This window comes from Conger conger, chromosome 15 (assembly GCF_963514075.1).
Source record: "Conger conger chromosome 15, fConCon1.1, whole genome shotgun sequence".
In the NCBI taxonomy this organism is placed as follows: Eukaryota; Metazoa; Chordata; class Actinopteri; order Anguilliformes; family Congridae; genus Conger; species Conger conger.
In genome coordinates, this window is record NC_083774.1 from 34,652,056 (window position 1) to 34,668,037 (window position 15,982).

The 15,982-nt window shown below is 47.1% G+C and overlaps 1 protein-coding gene across 5 annotated transcripts in view; it reads right to left on the minus strand.

Moving 5' to 3' along the window:
- Positions 1 to 15,982, minus strand: part of LOC133111704 (F-actin-monooxygenase mical2b-like) — a 93,604-nt gene that overhangs the window by 38,792 nt on the left and 38,830 nt on the right. The window contains exons 14-26 of one of the 5 annotated variants that reach the window (XM_061222249.1): positions 15,058 to 15,164; positions 14,471 to 14,542; positions 14,150 to 14,287; positions 12,286 to 12,417; positions 11,406 to 11,639; positions 10,506 to 10,613; positions 8,919 to 9,050; positions 7,180 to 7,287; positions 6,598 to 6,618; positions 5,525 to 5,711; positions 5,108 to 5,187; positions 3,814 to 3,916; positions 1 to 83 (exon numbers count right to left, since the gene is read on the minus strand). The exon at positions 1 to 83 is cut by the window's left edge and continues 187 nt beyond it. In XM_061222249.1, the coding sequence (XP_061078233.1) occupies positions 31 to 83; positions 3,814 to 3,916; positions 5,108 to 5,187; positions 5,525 to 5,711; positions 6,598 to 6,618; positions 7,180 to 7,287; positions 8,919 to 9,050; positions 10,506 to 10,613; positions 11,406 to 11,639; positions 12,286 to 12,417; positions 14,150 to 14,287; positions 14,471 to 14,542; positions 15,058 to 15,164 (1,475 nt within the window). In that variant the 3' untranslated portion in view covers positions 1 to 30. Of the gene's footprint in view, positions 84 to 3,813; positions 3,917 to 5,107; positions 5,188 to 5,524; positions 5,712 to 6,597; positions 6,758 to 7,179; positions 7,288 to 8,918; positions 9,051 to 10,505; positions 10,614 to 11,405; positions 11,640 to 12,285; positions 12,418 to 14,149; positions 14,288 to 14,470; positions 14,543 to 15,057; positions 15,165 to 15,434; positions 15,556 to 15,982 lie in introns of those variants that run through there. The other 4 variants (XM_061222247.1, XR_009705008.1, XM_061222248.1 and 1 more) reach the window with 4 other exon arrangements.

Here is a 15,982-nt window from a genome sequence, read left to right on the forward strand (position 1 = left end):
CTTCAGAGGAACAACAACCCCAATTTTGCTTTAGGAAGAACAAGAGAGAGCTCTTGCATGGCTTTCAGAAAGGGGAGCAGCTTCTGAAATAGAGAATAACGGAGAGGGGACGTACAAAAAGAGACGGAAAAAGGAAGTTGGTTATTTCCAGACGGGGTCCGAAAATGCTCTGCAGGCAATCGGCGGCCTGCCTTTGAACATGCGAGTTAGGACGACCGAGAAGCAAACGTTTCTGTTAGTAAAGCACGTGCGGGAGTTCGAGGTCGAGTAACGGCATGAAAATACAGCCTCCGGTCGAAATATGCGGATGCGGCTAAACAAAGCGGAGTCTCGCAACGCTTCTCAATCCTATTTTGGGGGCCATGATAAAATGATTGCAATGTGGTGTTAGTTGTCACTGGTGAATGAGATAAATGTTATACGCAAGACCCATGCAGCGTTCTCGATGCAAATGAAAAGGTTAATTGACAGCCAAATGCCACCATTGCAGAAATGACGCACGTGACCACATGACCATGCAAACTTTCACCTTCATGCAGTCAGAACTCAGCCAATCAGAGGCTGTAGCATTGGAAACTGGCTATGAGTGAATTGAGACAGAAAAGAATGGAAAATGGAAAAGAGATGGAAGGGAGTCAACAAATAATTGAGAAAACATCAAGAGCGAGCCTTAGTTTGGTTAAAGCAGATACAGTACACTAAAAATCATAAAAAAAGAAACACCTGTAATCATCGAAGAACTGGTGTACAGGAGAGTGGAAAGCTGAAAGACTACAAAAACAGCAACGGTCCATACCATTTTTGGGCAATAAGAGAGAAAATAAAAAAAATATCTTATGTTTAAACATTTTAGATGCTTCCCCCAACTTTAGAACCAATCAGATTCATCAATGCTCATTGATGCTACCACCGCTATCAAATTGGGAGAGCGCAGACAAGCACATGCTCTCCTCCGAAGCACGTGACGTCAGCCGCTGCTTGTGGTTACGGTATTTGGGCTTGTGCAGACATCAGTCGGCAGCCCCACAGGCAGACCGCGGGAGCACAATCAGCCAGCGGGAGATGCGGGGGCACGACACGATGCTGGAGCCCTACCGAATGAAATCACCCCTCCAGCGGGTGACGCTAGCGCCATTTTTGCCAGGCAAGGCAAGGCTGCCAGCCATATTCGACACTGGCTGGGTCAGGATCTGATACCCGACCGTGGCAGCATGAAGCTCTAGACGGAGCCTGAAAAAATCTGATTTCTAACCGTTCACACAAGTCATAATGCTTTTTAATGCCACTTGCAAAGTGTATCATTTGCATAGAATTGTTTCATAAGCTAAACATGTAACACATTAAACAAGTGTTGTCAAAGGGTAAACCTTCAGCATGGAAATATGATAACACATTCAAATATTTGGTATCGTTTTCAGCAAAACACAGAGTTTCACCTGTATGTGCCTTCCACAGCTTGAAATAAGAATTAATGTTGATAATACAGTGTTTCAGTTTTAAACCAGACAAAGAGCATCCATCCACTCTACTTTGGGACCTCCCAATGTCATGGCAGAAGCCATGGAGAAAGGAAGCCAGTCCTTATTCTAGTGTCAAAAATATGATTAAACAAAAGAACTTGGCAAAATTCTTTGGTAGAAAATACATTACGTACAGATTGCACATACAGTGCATTTGGCAGTCAAAAATAAGGATTAGCCAAGATAGTGGCCAAATAAGTCATTCTGTCCATTAATTCTGTCCACACAGATTTGTGTCTGGAGGCACCAGAATGTATTCTAGAAATGAGAACTGTCAAAAAATAATTAGGAAGTAACAATCAGGAGTTAGAATTATTCTTAATTTTAGAATGACTACCTGTATGCAGCAAGACAGCTGTGACAAAGGTGATATTTTTACTCTGTGGATCAATGCTGCTGCCAAACACAAGCGCACTAATGTGGACTGTAAGCTAAATTAGCAGGACATGTCTTGCCGATTTATGTTATGATACCACACAAACAGAGTTCTTAGAACTACAGTAAAGGTTGTTTTTGGTGTCAATGTTTGTTGACTGAAGCAGGCAGATTCCCATATCAAGGACATACCATCTGCCGATACGATCCACAGCTACTTAACGGATATGAAATTATGTCATTTCTGTTTATTTAAACCCTACACTGTTCAGTAATTTCTATTCATGTAAACCCATTACCAATTTTATGTTCAAATGCTCAGTACTATTTGCCAAAACAACACAATATTTGTAAAAGGAAGAGAAAATATAGCCATAAAAATCATCCTCCATCACGAATATCCAGTGTACAGGTAAACATGACTAAACCTAACCTTGAGTGAGGAGATGATTGTCAATGACACGGTCTTTCTTTAAATTTAACATTCAACTTAAAAAAAACTATTCTTTTATAACCCTTACATTTTTAAAATGTCCACAACAGTCAACCGACTGTAGTAATACTGAAAATAATAAAGCAGTGTAATGGTGTGTGGTACAAGCGACCATACAGCAATTCTAATCAGAGATCATTTTACGAATAAATGAAGCAAAAAACCCAGCAACTTAACGGTAAAAGGAATACTGCATCAAACAGATAAAAAAACAGAAGCAAAAACATAAACATTAAAAGGAGTATATTATTGTAGCACTGCTGTGGTCACAGACAGCTATACAGATCTGCTTGTTTAAAAAAAATCACGCCTCGGCCTTTCAAAGAACTCAGAGGAGAATGGCTTGTAAAAGTTGTAAAAATAAAAATAAAACTGTTTGGAATTTGCATTGCACACAACTTGCAGGCAGACAAAACAGTGTGCAGCAGGCTTAGTAAACATACAGGGTCAGGACGAGTCGTTTATGATCTGTGGCCACAACACATTCACAGTCCTGTCACACCCAGCGTTAACGTCAGGCAAAGGCAACTCCTCTAAATAAAGTGCTTTAAGTGAACCTTTTTTTTGGTTACTTTAAAGTTTTTTGAAAAAACGATTGTAACCCGAGCAATGCACGGGAAGGAGGAGAAATAGGCTGGAGCATGTGAAAACCATCTGTGCAAATGCTTAGCACTACAGCAAAATTTTTTAAATCAGACAGGCATGTTTGCATTGGATGCTCCGCAGCAATCATAACAAGTTGGTAAATGCTGTAAACCACTGTCTGACTACGTGCATGACCTTTCGTGTTGTTAAAAAAGCATGCAAATCTCTTTTCAAGAGAGGTCATCAAAGTGGGTTATTTCATTACTCGCAAATGATCATTATAAACCGAAAGCCCAAGAATTTGGTTTGTTCGCCATCCGACAAAAGGGTCTTTGACCAATGAGACATTAACAATTTTAAAGTCCGACACAAGCAAAGTAATGGGTTCATAGCTACGCATTCCTCAGTATGTAAACGTGAGCTTGAAAGGACAAGCACCCCTCGCACGTGGTCAAACAGTGGCTCTAACGAGCGTGCGTGTCAGGGATGCTGAAAGGCACTGTGGCTCCCCCCCACCCCACCCCACCCCGTTTTGGGTTCTTTAAGAGAACCGAGCACCCAGGTTCTCTTCCACCCACAGCCGCAGCTGTGGGAGGGCCAGGGGCCCCGCCTCGGCCCACATGTGGGCCAGGACCTCCTGCAGGGCCCAGAGCAGGGGCAGGCCCAGGCTGCTCAGCTCGTACAGGTAGGCGTAGTCGTCCGCACGGTCCCTGAGGTGGCGGCCGGCAGCCCGGGCCAGGCCCCAGGCCCAGCGGGCCAGGCTGCGGGGCCCGTCCCGCACCACCCGGGCGGCCCGCAGGGGCCAGCGCAGCCCCTTCCTGAGGAAGGAAGTCAGGGTACCTGGGGGCTGGCTCCGCAGGCTGCCCGCGGCCGGGGGAGAGCCGTCGCCCTGGTCAGGGGGTGATGTCCCGGGCCCGCCCGCCATCGCCACACCCTGGGCCTCCTGAGGGAGAGGCAGAGCACAACAACACACGGGCATGACTAAAGGGCGTAACGCCTAAAACAAGGCCCCCTGACAGCCGATTCCTATAAACCAGGGTCCGAGACCTGCTGGCCTTTACCTGGGAGTCAGGTGTGAAGTCTGGCCAATCATTAGCACTAATTGTTCAGCTAATCACCTGGGAAAACAAGGGCCAGATTTGGATTTGAGGTTCAGATGCTGCTATAAACTGGTGAACCTAAATGAAAAACTAATTAAGCCCCTTCATTGATTTTAATTATATTAATTACTTATTACATTATCAATTCAAAAATTACTATTCTTAATTATTTAAATGACTACCAACTACCAATTACTACCAGTTAAAAAAAAAATATATATGTATATATATATATATATATATATATATATATATATATATATATATATATATATATATATATATATCAGGGACTTTTATAATCATATTGACAGGAGAATAAAGGAGTCAGCAGATTGGAGGTCCATTTATGTGACTATGCATGGTGCCTGTAGTGTCGTGGTTAAGGTAAATGAGACACATGGGAGAAATGGGAGACACAAGGTCGGTGGTTCTAATCCCGGTGTAGCCACAATAAGATCCGCACAGCTGTCGGGCACTTGAGCAAGGCCCTTAACCCTGCATTGCTCCAGGGGAGGATTGTCTCCTGCTTAGTCTAATCAACTGTACTTCGCTCTGGATAAGAGCGTCTGCCAAATGCCAATAATGTAATATAATGCCTATTAGTGCCTATGAGTGGAGAACCACTCATTTAACAGGACGGGACGACGGATCCTTCAGGTGAAGAACCGGTGTAGGCTTCTCCTTCATTACATATTCTTTATTCTTAGCAAGTGTGTAACACTTCAGAATGAACTTCTTAACAGCTCAATGAATATAATGAATCATGAATAAAATGCACGGAGAAATAGCTTGCCCTTGGAGTGCAGGAGCGAAGTATCTTTTTATGCACACCCTTTCTGGGCACAATTCACAAAATTCACTAATTCACAAAACATTAATGGACAATTGTGAGGAAGTCTAAGCAGGTGAAGCTGGTACAATCTCGGTTTGACATTTTTTATCTGCATTAATTCAGAGTTAATATCACTGAAACAGACAAGATGAATGTGAAACAGTGTGACACACGTTATGTGTTAAGCATTATTCATTACCTTCTGTTGGTCTACTATCCGCCTCCTGTACTTGACTGTTGTTTTTCGTTGAGCAAAATGAAGTTTGCAGTAGAACTTGCCTGCCAGCATGAACACATCAGTTAGATTAAGAAACACAGAGCACAAAATGGACAAACCCTTCACTTGCTTTGCTCACTCACTCACTCACTCACTCACTCACTCACTCACTCACTCACTCACTCACTCACTCACTCACTCACTCACTCACTCACTCACTCACTCACTCACTCACTCACTCACTCACTCACTCACTCACTCACTCACTCACTCACTCACTCACTCACTCACTCACTCACTCACTCACTCACTCACTCACTCACTCACTCACTCACTCACTCACTCACTCACTCACTCACTCACTCACTCACTCAGCGGGACAGTGGAGTTGGGACGCACCCTGCTCGGAGTCGAAGGCGTGGCCGCCCAGCCGCAGCGTGGAGCTGCAGGTGTCGCAGCGGAAGCACTCGCGGTGGAAGAAGCAGCCCTCAGCGCTCAGGCGCTCCATCACGTACACGCGCTTCCCGCAGAAGTGACACGTGTCGCTGCCACCCAGGTTCTGAGGGAACTCTCTCCGCAAGGAGCCCTGGGAGAGAGAGCGAGGACACCGGTGAGTCTGGAGACTCACTCTTACACGTCACGACACGATTACATTAACGGAAGGGCACCCACCTGCCCCCCTCCGAAACCCGGGGGGGGAGCGGCTCAAGCACACTCAGCGCTGGACAGAAAGGTCACCTCACAAGGGGTCGGCGAAAACGAACTAGAGCACAAGAGCCGAGGGCACATGCGAATACGGGCAGAGTCAACTAATGCCACCATAACAAACCGACACGATGCAGTCGCGGGGGCCGCGGGAACGGGCCGTGACCAGCCACTGAAAGCCATTCGGACATGACTGCGGACCATTAGCTTTATTAGGGGATTTAAGCCATTTCCCCAGCCGATTCCCTGACCCAAAGTCAATGCCGTCGTTTAGCACCTTGTGCATCTGGAGCCTGTTACTATAATACCACCACTGAAGGCAATACTCTTGACACAGGGCAGAGCGACTGTATCAAACTACCTGTGAGGCCATGACTCCAGCACCTCTGCGCTGGGCGCAGCTCACATTTACTGCCGGACTGGTGGGAGGGCATATGCAGCCGGGGAGGAGCTTCTGGATCCCATAGCTGCTGGCCCCGTACACAAAACAGCCAAGTTGGCAAATTTGGTGCTCAACGGGATGCTGACCACATATACAAACAGACAAACACACAAACAGACACAGACAGACACAGACACGCACAAACTACGGTGCAAGTTCAAGCTTCGGAACATGAGCGAATGCTTTATCACCACACATTCCAGATGCTAGCAACGTTAGCATCAACTATTTTCAGTTGCCAATTGTATTGCTTCCATACTGCCTCAGGGGTCTGGGCACAGGTACAGTACGTAATGTTTGGCAGGCCAGGGAGGGAGCTTCTCACCGTTCGGGGGGACGGCTTTTCCTGCAGGGAGAAACACACAGCACCCATGTGACGAGCCCGCCGTCACCAGGCTCCTGCCTCAGGTCCCCCAAACACGGAGGAGCATTGTTCTTCGAACCAAGCTACGCCAAACCACAAGGCACACGCTTCCACCGATTCCCTGAAAACAGTCCTCCTTTTCTGGCTCAAAATAGAACACAACAAACCTCCGGGCTTGGCTCTGCCCGAATCTCGAAATTAGCTTTCCCACAAGATCAACGCACAAAGAGGGATATGAGATATATAGGGATTTAGGGATGTAGACCGATAAGAGCATATACAGTTGTGCCGGTTGCACGGTTATTTCTACTGTAGTTTTGGATACTTGACCACAATGTCCATAAAGACATGAACACAGAACGCTCATACATATGTGTGTCCTGTGTAGATGAATGATGGGTATTGAGGTACAGTTGAGCTTAAGCACCGTGCAGAAGAGTACAACGCCATTGAGCCCACGGTCACAAGGCCACGGTTACAAGGCCCAATTCCCCGACCGCGACACGGCACTGTAGGCACCCATGCTCTGCGGGGGCTGCTTACCGGTGAGGGAGGCGAACACACGGCTTTGGGCCTGTGGTCGTTTTCATACAGGGTGACTAGGGTTTCAGCCATGGCCCCTATGACCAACGACACCTTCCCCACAGTTCTCTGACAGACAGCGGCGAAGGAGAGATAAAAGTAATGGGAAACGAGAGAGAGGGAGGGAGAGATAGAGAGAGAGAGAGAGAGAGAGAGAGAGGGAGAGAGAGAGAGAGAGAGAGAGGGAGAGGGAGAGGGAGGGAGCGAGAGAGAGGAAGAACAAGAAACAGGTGTCAGGCTCTCGGAGGAAAAGGCAAGTCAAGGTTGAAGCATAAGAGAGCAAAGTATGGAGGGCATTCCACACTCAAGCCATGCAACACACATCCGGGGGATCCCGGGTCCCTTCGACGTTTGCAAAAGGACAAGAGCTCTGGGAGCCTCTCCTTTCACCAGGAGTCAAGATGACTGGACTCTCGTTTTGAAGAAACTTCTCAAAATAAACGAATGAGGAGGGAGCGCCCTGTCCAAACAAGAGGGGTTTGTGTTCAAACATCTGCTCACAAAAGTTAGGGAGGCGAAAGAATGCCCCCTCGATACTGTAGCTAGCTGGCCTGCCTGGTCTCCTGGTGCTCCTCTGAAATCCACTACCAGAAGCTCGGAGGAGGATGAGAAGAAGCAGCCTGTCCCATGGAAGCCGAAAGCATAAACAAACAGTTTTACTGAGAAACATTGTGCTAAAACAGCAGTCCTAGCGCAGAAGGCTCTGCCTGGCCTCTCGCATGCAAGGTGTGCTCCACGTGTTCTTTTCGAGCTTGAGTCAAGAAATAGCCATGCCTCTTAAATGAGCACAGACGCCTGGAGGAGTAACTGAAGCGATACGGTCAGGCCATGTTCCGCTGGTAACACAATACCTAAAAGAGGTTAAAGAGCTTTTGGCATGCTTTTGAAAGACCAGAAACGATGTAGCAGCCCTGTTGCACTGCAAGCAGAAAAAGCAGGGTCGAAATGCAAGACGAAGAGAATTGTGGCTAATTTTCAGAACAGAAAGTGATTTGCGTAAAATGAGCCAGTGACTGTTATTTATGGATTACACAAAGTGGCCATCTAGCCAAACGGTGTTATTTAAACCTGCACTTTCTTTATTCCAACTGAAATAATATGTTTGATAATCTAAATAATGCCCAATCTATTTCAGTTGAAAACAGACTCCAAAAACAGCCTCACAAGATTTCAGTACAGAGCAGGGAACAACCGTAGTGGACAACCGTTATGTACAGTGAAGCATACAGTGTAGAGTGTAATTACACTCACAATTACAACACACCTTTTCGTGTCCGTTTCAGGAATCAGAGTGCCTCAAATTCAAAGAGTGCATTTAAAAACGGCGGTGGGCTGGGGCAGCTCTACAAGAGCCAATCACCACAGGAGCTTTCCACAGCCCCACACATGACTCGCCTCTCTCATTAAGTTCCTTATCTACCGCCCTAGTCTCACTCCTGGGAGTTTATCCAACGGCAGCATAGAGGAGACAAAGAGGAGGGGAAAAAACGAGCGAGATAAAATACTAAAAGGAAACGATGCCGAGATGCAATCGCATCAAAGCACGTTTCCCTAAAGGCCATCCGAATTAGCCCAGTTTCCAGCTCCGCGCAACGGCCACATTCCTGCTTGTTCTATTTTGGGTCAGCCCGCCTGGCCACACGTTTGAGGATTTGGTGGGGGACCGTGGGCATGCAGTCGGAGGCCGGTCCCGGTTTTACCTGCTGCTGGCACAGAGACGACGGAGCGGAGTCAGGAGAAGGAAAACAGGAAGCAGCAGAGGAGTCTGGGGGACGTGTCGGCGGGGTGACTTTGGGCCTGGCGGTGAGGGGGCCGGGGGCGGGAGGGTCGCTCTGAACGGGGAAGATGCACGTGGCCGGCGTTTAGGGAACGTCACAAAGGGACAGACAAGGCAGGCAGGTGTGGAAACCGAGAGTCGGAGGGTTAGCGGGAAACCAACAACAGCACCCCTGATCTGCATGCAGCAGCTCTCCTGCTGTGAAGGGGGTTGCAGCATTTACCAACCACCACCTCACAAACCATTCATTAGGCAGCCGTAGAGCGAGCCATGCAGCCAGTGTGGGAATAAAAAATGCTCGCTCGGTAAAACAGCAACGCCACTAGCAGATGCAGTAGTAATCAGTCTTCGTTCTGTTTGAAAAGATGTGTCAGCCAAAAACCTTCAACAAACAAAGCAAGTGTCTTTTCGCACTATGTTTGTGTGTAATTACGACTGCGAAATAATAATTTTTAAAAAGTTATCACAACAGAAAAGGGTAGCAAATTGCTCCCGGCTTCCCCCCCCGCCCCCCATTCGTCACCTAGCTGTTGCTACTGGACATCCCGGAACATTCCAGCAGCAATCTTGCTGCACTGCAGCCAAATCCCAACCGCCTCTTCATTAAGCAGCTACTGAAACTCTATCAACAACCCACAAGCCTAAGGGGAAGACAAGTGGCCCGACACACATCCTATTATACAGTACGAGTGCAGCCCCTTCCCACTGTCAAAACAGGCCAGAGTAGATTCTGGGTGTTTTATGGGGGTGATCAGATTTCCAGTATTGACCCATGGGTCAGCCTGCTGGCATGACACTTGCATATCAACTGTGGGGTGTGCCAACTCACTATTTCAGTGCTACGAGCATGGACTCAAAAAAAGAGAAATTAAAAAAAGAAAAAAAATTAAACAAAATGAGGCAGTAAAACAGGAGATTAACAAGGTGCAGACAACGATAGCGGAAAATGAACAGCAGCAGAAAATGAACACGAGGTCAGGCTGGAATTGGCCAATAGGATATGGCTTCTGCTAATCTGGGCCCAGGTCTACAGTGGAAAAGAGCCTGTCCCTGGCAAAACCTGTTAATAAGTAATTCTCTCTTCATCTGCCTTGTCCAGAGATTAAACTGCGTCATGGGGGAAAAAAAAAGCTATTCAGTTAAACTATTTTCTGATTACGTCTTCACATTTAATAATTCTATTAAAGCACACAGAGTACACAGTACCCATTCATGCGTGACAAGGGAATCCAGCGGGCAAAAAAACAACAACAAAAAAAACGATTATTACTAAATAACTACTATTATACTAATTATGGTGAGTAGGGGTACTGATGTATTAATCGTGGCTCACGCATAACATTCTGACATCTCGCTTGTGGCAGGGTGGTATCGACGTCACAGGGGACGTTAAGACAAAGTTGCGGGTTAGCTGGGATGACGGCTAACGGTTAATGAGAGCATGCGCTACAGGCCCCAAAAAGAGCCCCGTGGGCAGCACACAGCCCGGGGTCGGGGGTCAGATATTCACCTGGGGCGGGAGACTCTCACACCCCGAGAACAGGGCGCAGAGGTGAACCGCCTTCTCCTTTATGCTCTTTTGGCGGAAGTCTCTCGCGTTTTGGGTTTGAGATTTTTTCTGCAGGACGGCAAAGGTGAAAGAACAGAGCAGCAAGCCTTGAAACAGCAGCAGCACTAGAGTTACACCTCTCCTTAGAAACATCCTCTGCTGGGCCCATTTGTGTTAAACGCAGCTGCCGTTAGGTGGTTTATTGACTATTAAATCAAGGCACCGTTTTCCCCAAGAAACAATGCAGTTTGTGTTTCGTTTTGAGTGTAGAGGGCACTGCCAGCTTTGTTTGGCCGGGTGCAGTGAGGAAGGGTGTGGTTTATTAATCCTGTTTTACACAGTGACAGATTACTGGGCCCAGCAGTAATGCAGGGCTAGAGGGCTGATGGGAAGGAATGACCATGGTGCATTATGGGGAAAAAGACACTTTGGGCCCTATTAGAGTCATTGTCCATCCCCAACCACTGCAAGCCTTTGACATGTTATTGATGGTTTATATGGATGACCAGGGGGAGACATTACCATTGATACCAAATGTTTAATAATAGTCTAATACAGACTCACTAAGAGAATGAGTCATTCATTCTTTTATGCTTTTCATTTATTTAACATATATTAGGAAATATCTTTCCATTAGACACTGTATATCATTTATCCACATTTGTGAAAGATCGACACTCATTTTAACAGCATTTTTTTTCATCTGTGTACCTCTGACTTAAACCAAAATTCTGAAATAGAGAAACTTCAAAACGTGGCCGCAACCGTGAGTTCGATACATCACGCAATAGGAAGGAAGGAGAGAAGGAGGGGGAAATGAAGGAAGGGAGAGGGGGAGAGAGACGGAGGGCTGCCGATCACCTGGGCGATCTTGTCCTCCAGCCTCTGGAGGCGCTGGAGCATCCCCGACGCGGGCAGCGTGGTGGAGCAGCCAGAGGCAGGGGGTTCTGGGTAATCCGCGTGGGCCGCACCGTTGGGCAGTGGGGGTGAAAGCGCTCGCGTTCGATCGGCCGGCTTGGGCCTGCTGGGAATGTGCTGTGGACGGGGCGGGGCCGGGGCGGAGAGCCCCGGCGGGTAACCGGACCCGACGTACGACTGAAACCGGAAACACAAGGGTCTGTGATTGGTTGAGGGGGGGAGCTCTGAGGGGTGAGTCTGAGGTAAAACTTGAAGTGTGGGGGGGGGGGGGGGGGTGGTTGTTTGAGACGGAGGTTAAATTTGAACTGGGGGAGGGGTGCGGGTAGGGGGGGGCTTTGGGGGTGAAGAGTGTATCTGAGTGTCATGGAAGGGGCCTCTTTAGTTCAGCACCCGAAGCCCCAGTGAAGGCTGATTTATGAGCTGATTTATGGGGTGTGTGTGTGGGTCTATTTTCACATGTTCCAGGGGCTCTCCCTTGACGTCAGGCCCTGGGGAGGTATCTGGGGTTTGGGTCTGGATGTGACGTCAGGCCCTGGGGAGGTATCTGGGGTTTGGGTCTGGATGTGACGTCAGGCCCTGGGGAGGTATCTGGGGTTTGGGTCTGGATGTGACGTCAGGCCCTGGGGAGGTATCTGGGGTTTGGGTCTGGATGTGACGTCAGGCCCTGGGGAGGTATCTGGGGTTTGGGTCTGGATGTGACGTCAGGCTCTGGGGAGGTATCTGGGGTTTGGGTCTGGATGTGACGTCAGGCCCTGGGGAGGTATCTGGGGTTCGGGTCTGGGTCTGGCCATGCAACGACCACCTCGGGGCGGCCTGCCCGTACCTGCCTCTCGGGCGGAGGGGAGGGCGGGGCCAGGGGAGGGGCCGGGTCCTTGGGGCGGGCGAAGCGGGGGTTCTTGCTCATGTCGAGCGAGGGGGGCGGCAGCGACTTAACTCCGCTGGCGTCGGACTCAGACTTTGGGGTTTTTCCGAGTGGCAGGGCAGAAGAGAGAAGGAAGAAAAGTGTTAGAAGAAAGGAGAGAGGAGAAGACGACAGGCAGCTGTAAGAAACAAAATGGCCGGTTGCTCACTGTCAGAGAGAAATATTGCAACAAACCGGGAGCTATTTCAGGATTAGGAACACAAAAATACACCGTAACGACAAGAGGCCATCTTGGCTCATGGAAGCTCATCATTTATCTGCTGTCTTAAGAGCTTCCCCAATTACATTCGGCCTACATCACACTGCTATATATCTCAGACTGTTTATCTGCTGTCCCCTGTTGTCTGTCACTCTAGGCTGAAATTCAAACCCAACACGAACTAAATGCATGAATGTGAGCCTCGAACATACCATGTAACACAGTACAAACCAACAGTACTCCAGTTGTGCAACTGTGGTATAAAAACAAGAAAAAATGCCACAAAGTCAGAGTATTAAGCACACGCTGCACATAAATGTATATGCAGTCCCATACAGATCTAATATAAGCGTCATATATGTCAGTCTTGTTTTTACATAGGGGCATAAGAATCTCTATTCATTTCCGTATGGGATGGTGAAACATCACACAATTCATCCAATGAAAGCATTCACGGAGAGATGCCCATTCACAGTAGCATACTCTTATCAGGCACCACTGATATCCATTAAATGAACAGGGACACACCAGGTACAGCCTGTAAGGAACTCAAACTCCCTACCCACATATAAATCCACACCACAAAAACCTAAATATAAGCCAATCTCAGAATGTATTTCTGTCTTATATTTTCGACTAAAAATCTTATTTCCATTACTTTTTTCTAAATGGGACAAAAATGTTCATGATGACTTGCTACAAAGGTAAGACTAACTTGTCAAACAAACAAATTAATTTCTAATACATAATATATACTACTTAAAGCTAATATTTTCTACTTAGATCTCAAGTTGCATTATAACATACTTTACTATACATATAAACACTTTAGACATACGACAGGGTGTTCATTCCCCCACCACGGCCAGATGCCATCTCTATCTGCGTTCACCCTCACCAGGAAGGAAAGGCTGTGTTCACCCTCACCAGGAAGGAAAGGCCAGGAGAGATTATGGCAACATAAATGTATCACCTGGCGTTCCCTGCTACAGAGGCAATGCTTAAAAAGCATTTTGCTTACCTAAAACCCAAAGGGGATATAGTCAATATTCTCCTCATTGTAACGTGATGGCAGGATAGAGAGCTGTAATCAAATGCAATGTGCCGTTGCAAAGATAACTCACATTTAATTCATCTTACAACAGATACAAGAAAAAACCTGAACAATGCAAAGTCACAATAGAGGAGAGAAGCTGTCTTAGAAACCACTGGTGAGAATGAGAAGATGGAAACCCTTTCATCTCTTACTCAACACGCATCTGATATGGCTTCGTAATCCCTCGATAGTTCTGTCAAGCTCTGCAACTAAAAAATAAAAAATAAAAAATAAAAAAGCACTTCTCCAAGTTTGACCAACCCTATGACATTAGAGCTTACGGACCAGAAGACAGAAACCGCGGTGGAATTCAAGACCATCACAAGCAGAACAGTCATCCAGAGCAGAAGAATACCACATCCCAACGGGAACACCCAGGCCCTGTGGAGACCATGTTTGCTCCAACAGCTCCATCACCAGGAAGGCTGTCCTCACCATGGAGGTGGGGCATGACGCTGGGAGGTTCTGACCTGTCTGCGGAGGGTGCTGGTGGGGGCGTTCTCCTCGAATTTGGCCAGCAGCTGGGTGGCCATGGACCTGACTTTGTTCTCCTTCTGTGCACCACCCTCCCCGGTGGAAGGGGCACTCTGACTGGAGAAGTTTGTCGCCTGTCAGAAACAGAGACCAATCAGAGGAGCCGGGAATTAAAATGGGCATCAATCCCTCTATAACATGAAGTCCCAAACACTCATCAAACATTGCCCTAATAACCTGTGGCATGTCTTATTAACACTGATCAGGAGATCATGACAATGGTGTTTCATGGGTTTAAAGGTTTGAAGGAAACAAACCTCTTCTAGATAATTGCAGCCCTTTCTGCGCCGTTTGTTAGCAGAGTCATTATCCTCCAGCTTCTTGTCGTCCTGAAAGGAAAGGAGTTGGCCAGCGTGAATCAATAACTCAGTCACCTCTTCTTACCAGGGATTCACTTCCCTTGCCTGGCACCTTTCCGCCAGGACCACAGTGACACTCCCCAGCTTTGTTTTCCAAAGGACAGTCTTGTGTGTCCGTGCACAGATGGGCGTATTGTTCCCAAGCGCCCCGTGTTTAGTTTAGACAAGAGCGACCCTGCGCCCGTCTGGAACCACTCGAGGGTGTTGAGTTACACTCGGCGACATCAAATACAGCCAGAACAGAGCACGCTTTCCCTTTACCGTGACTACCGCCAGCAGCGCAACAGTCGTGCATCTATTACGGACTTTAAGTTTGCCCCCTTTTTCTTTCATCTGCAAAACTAAGACGATACTGCATTCTGAAGACAGAAGGGTTGGTCGGGCTCCGTATTTTTAAAAGGAAGCTTTGTTTCTGGAAGTTTCTGGAAGTTCCCGTTTTTTGTTTTTTTAAACGCAGCCGGGAGGGTGCCGATGGCAGACGTTACCTTGGGTATCCGTTTTCTCGGCAGTGTTAGGTTCATCAAGTTGTAAACGGAGTTGTCCGACTTCGATGAATAGTCCTCATTGTTTTCATCAGTCTCTCCTTTGGAACCTGCAATAAGGCGTATTACTGTTTTAGAAATTAGTTTTGATATTCAATACAACTGCCATGCTCAATTATCAATGCTAAATTAAGCAGTATCCAATATGTATTTAAATCGAGTGTTGAGGGAAACCTAATATCGTAGGTCAGGCAATGCTCTACTCTTAAGAACCCATGAATAAGACCTTTTCTTTTTTCCAGGATGTGCTCAGAAATGATAAGAATGCATATAATCAAGTCCTCAGAATGTATCATTAAATCACCACTGCAGCTCATTACTGGATTCCAGTAGATGAAAGAATTCTGTGCATTCCCCATTGGCCGTAGATCTCGTCCTGTAACGACACTCCAGCCTCAAGCTCATGTGTTTCTAACGTGCCGTTACCAACGGCGTGCCAACCTGAAGAGAAAATATGCATCCTTCACATTCCACCTCCAAAACAGAGCGGGTTGCACAGCTTTAATATTCTCCGCCAGAGGGGTAGAGAAAAAGGGTCTTAAGAAAACAGGATGGCCCAGAAACTAAAAAAAGGTAATTGCGTATTGCAATCTGCACAGTGTGCTGATATTTTCTAAGGCAGGATGTATTGCTCCTTTTCAGGACAGCCATCTTGTCTTTTTTCCCCACTTTGACCTCCATGATATTAGCAGCTACACTACCATGGTGGGGGGACAGAGGCCCTGTGAATCCATGAGGTATAAATTACTCGTGTTTGAACCAACAAAACGAATTGTGACACTGCAGCAAAGTGACTGGTTCAAGCCAATGATGCCGTACGAGAAGAACCAATTTTAAGGGGGTTCATGAAGTACGCCCATGTCAGTTT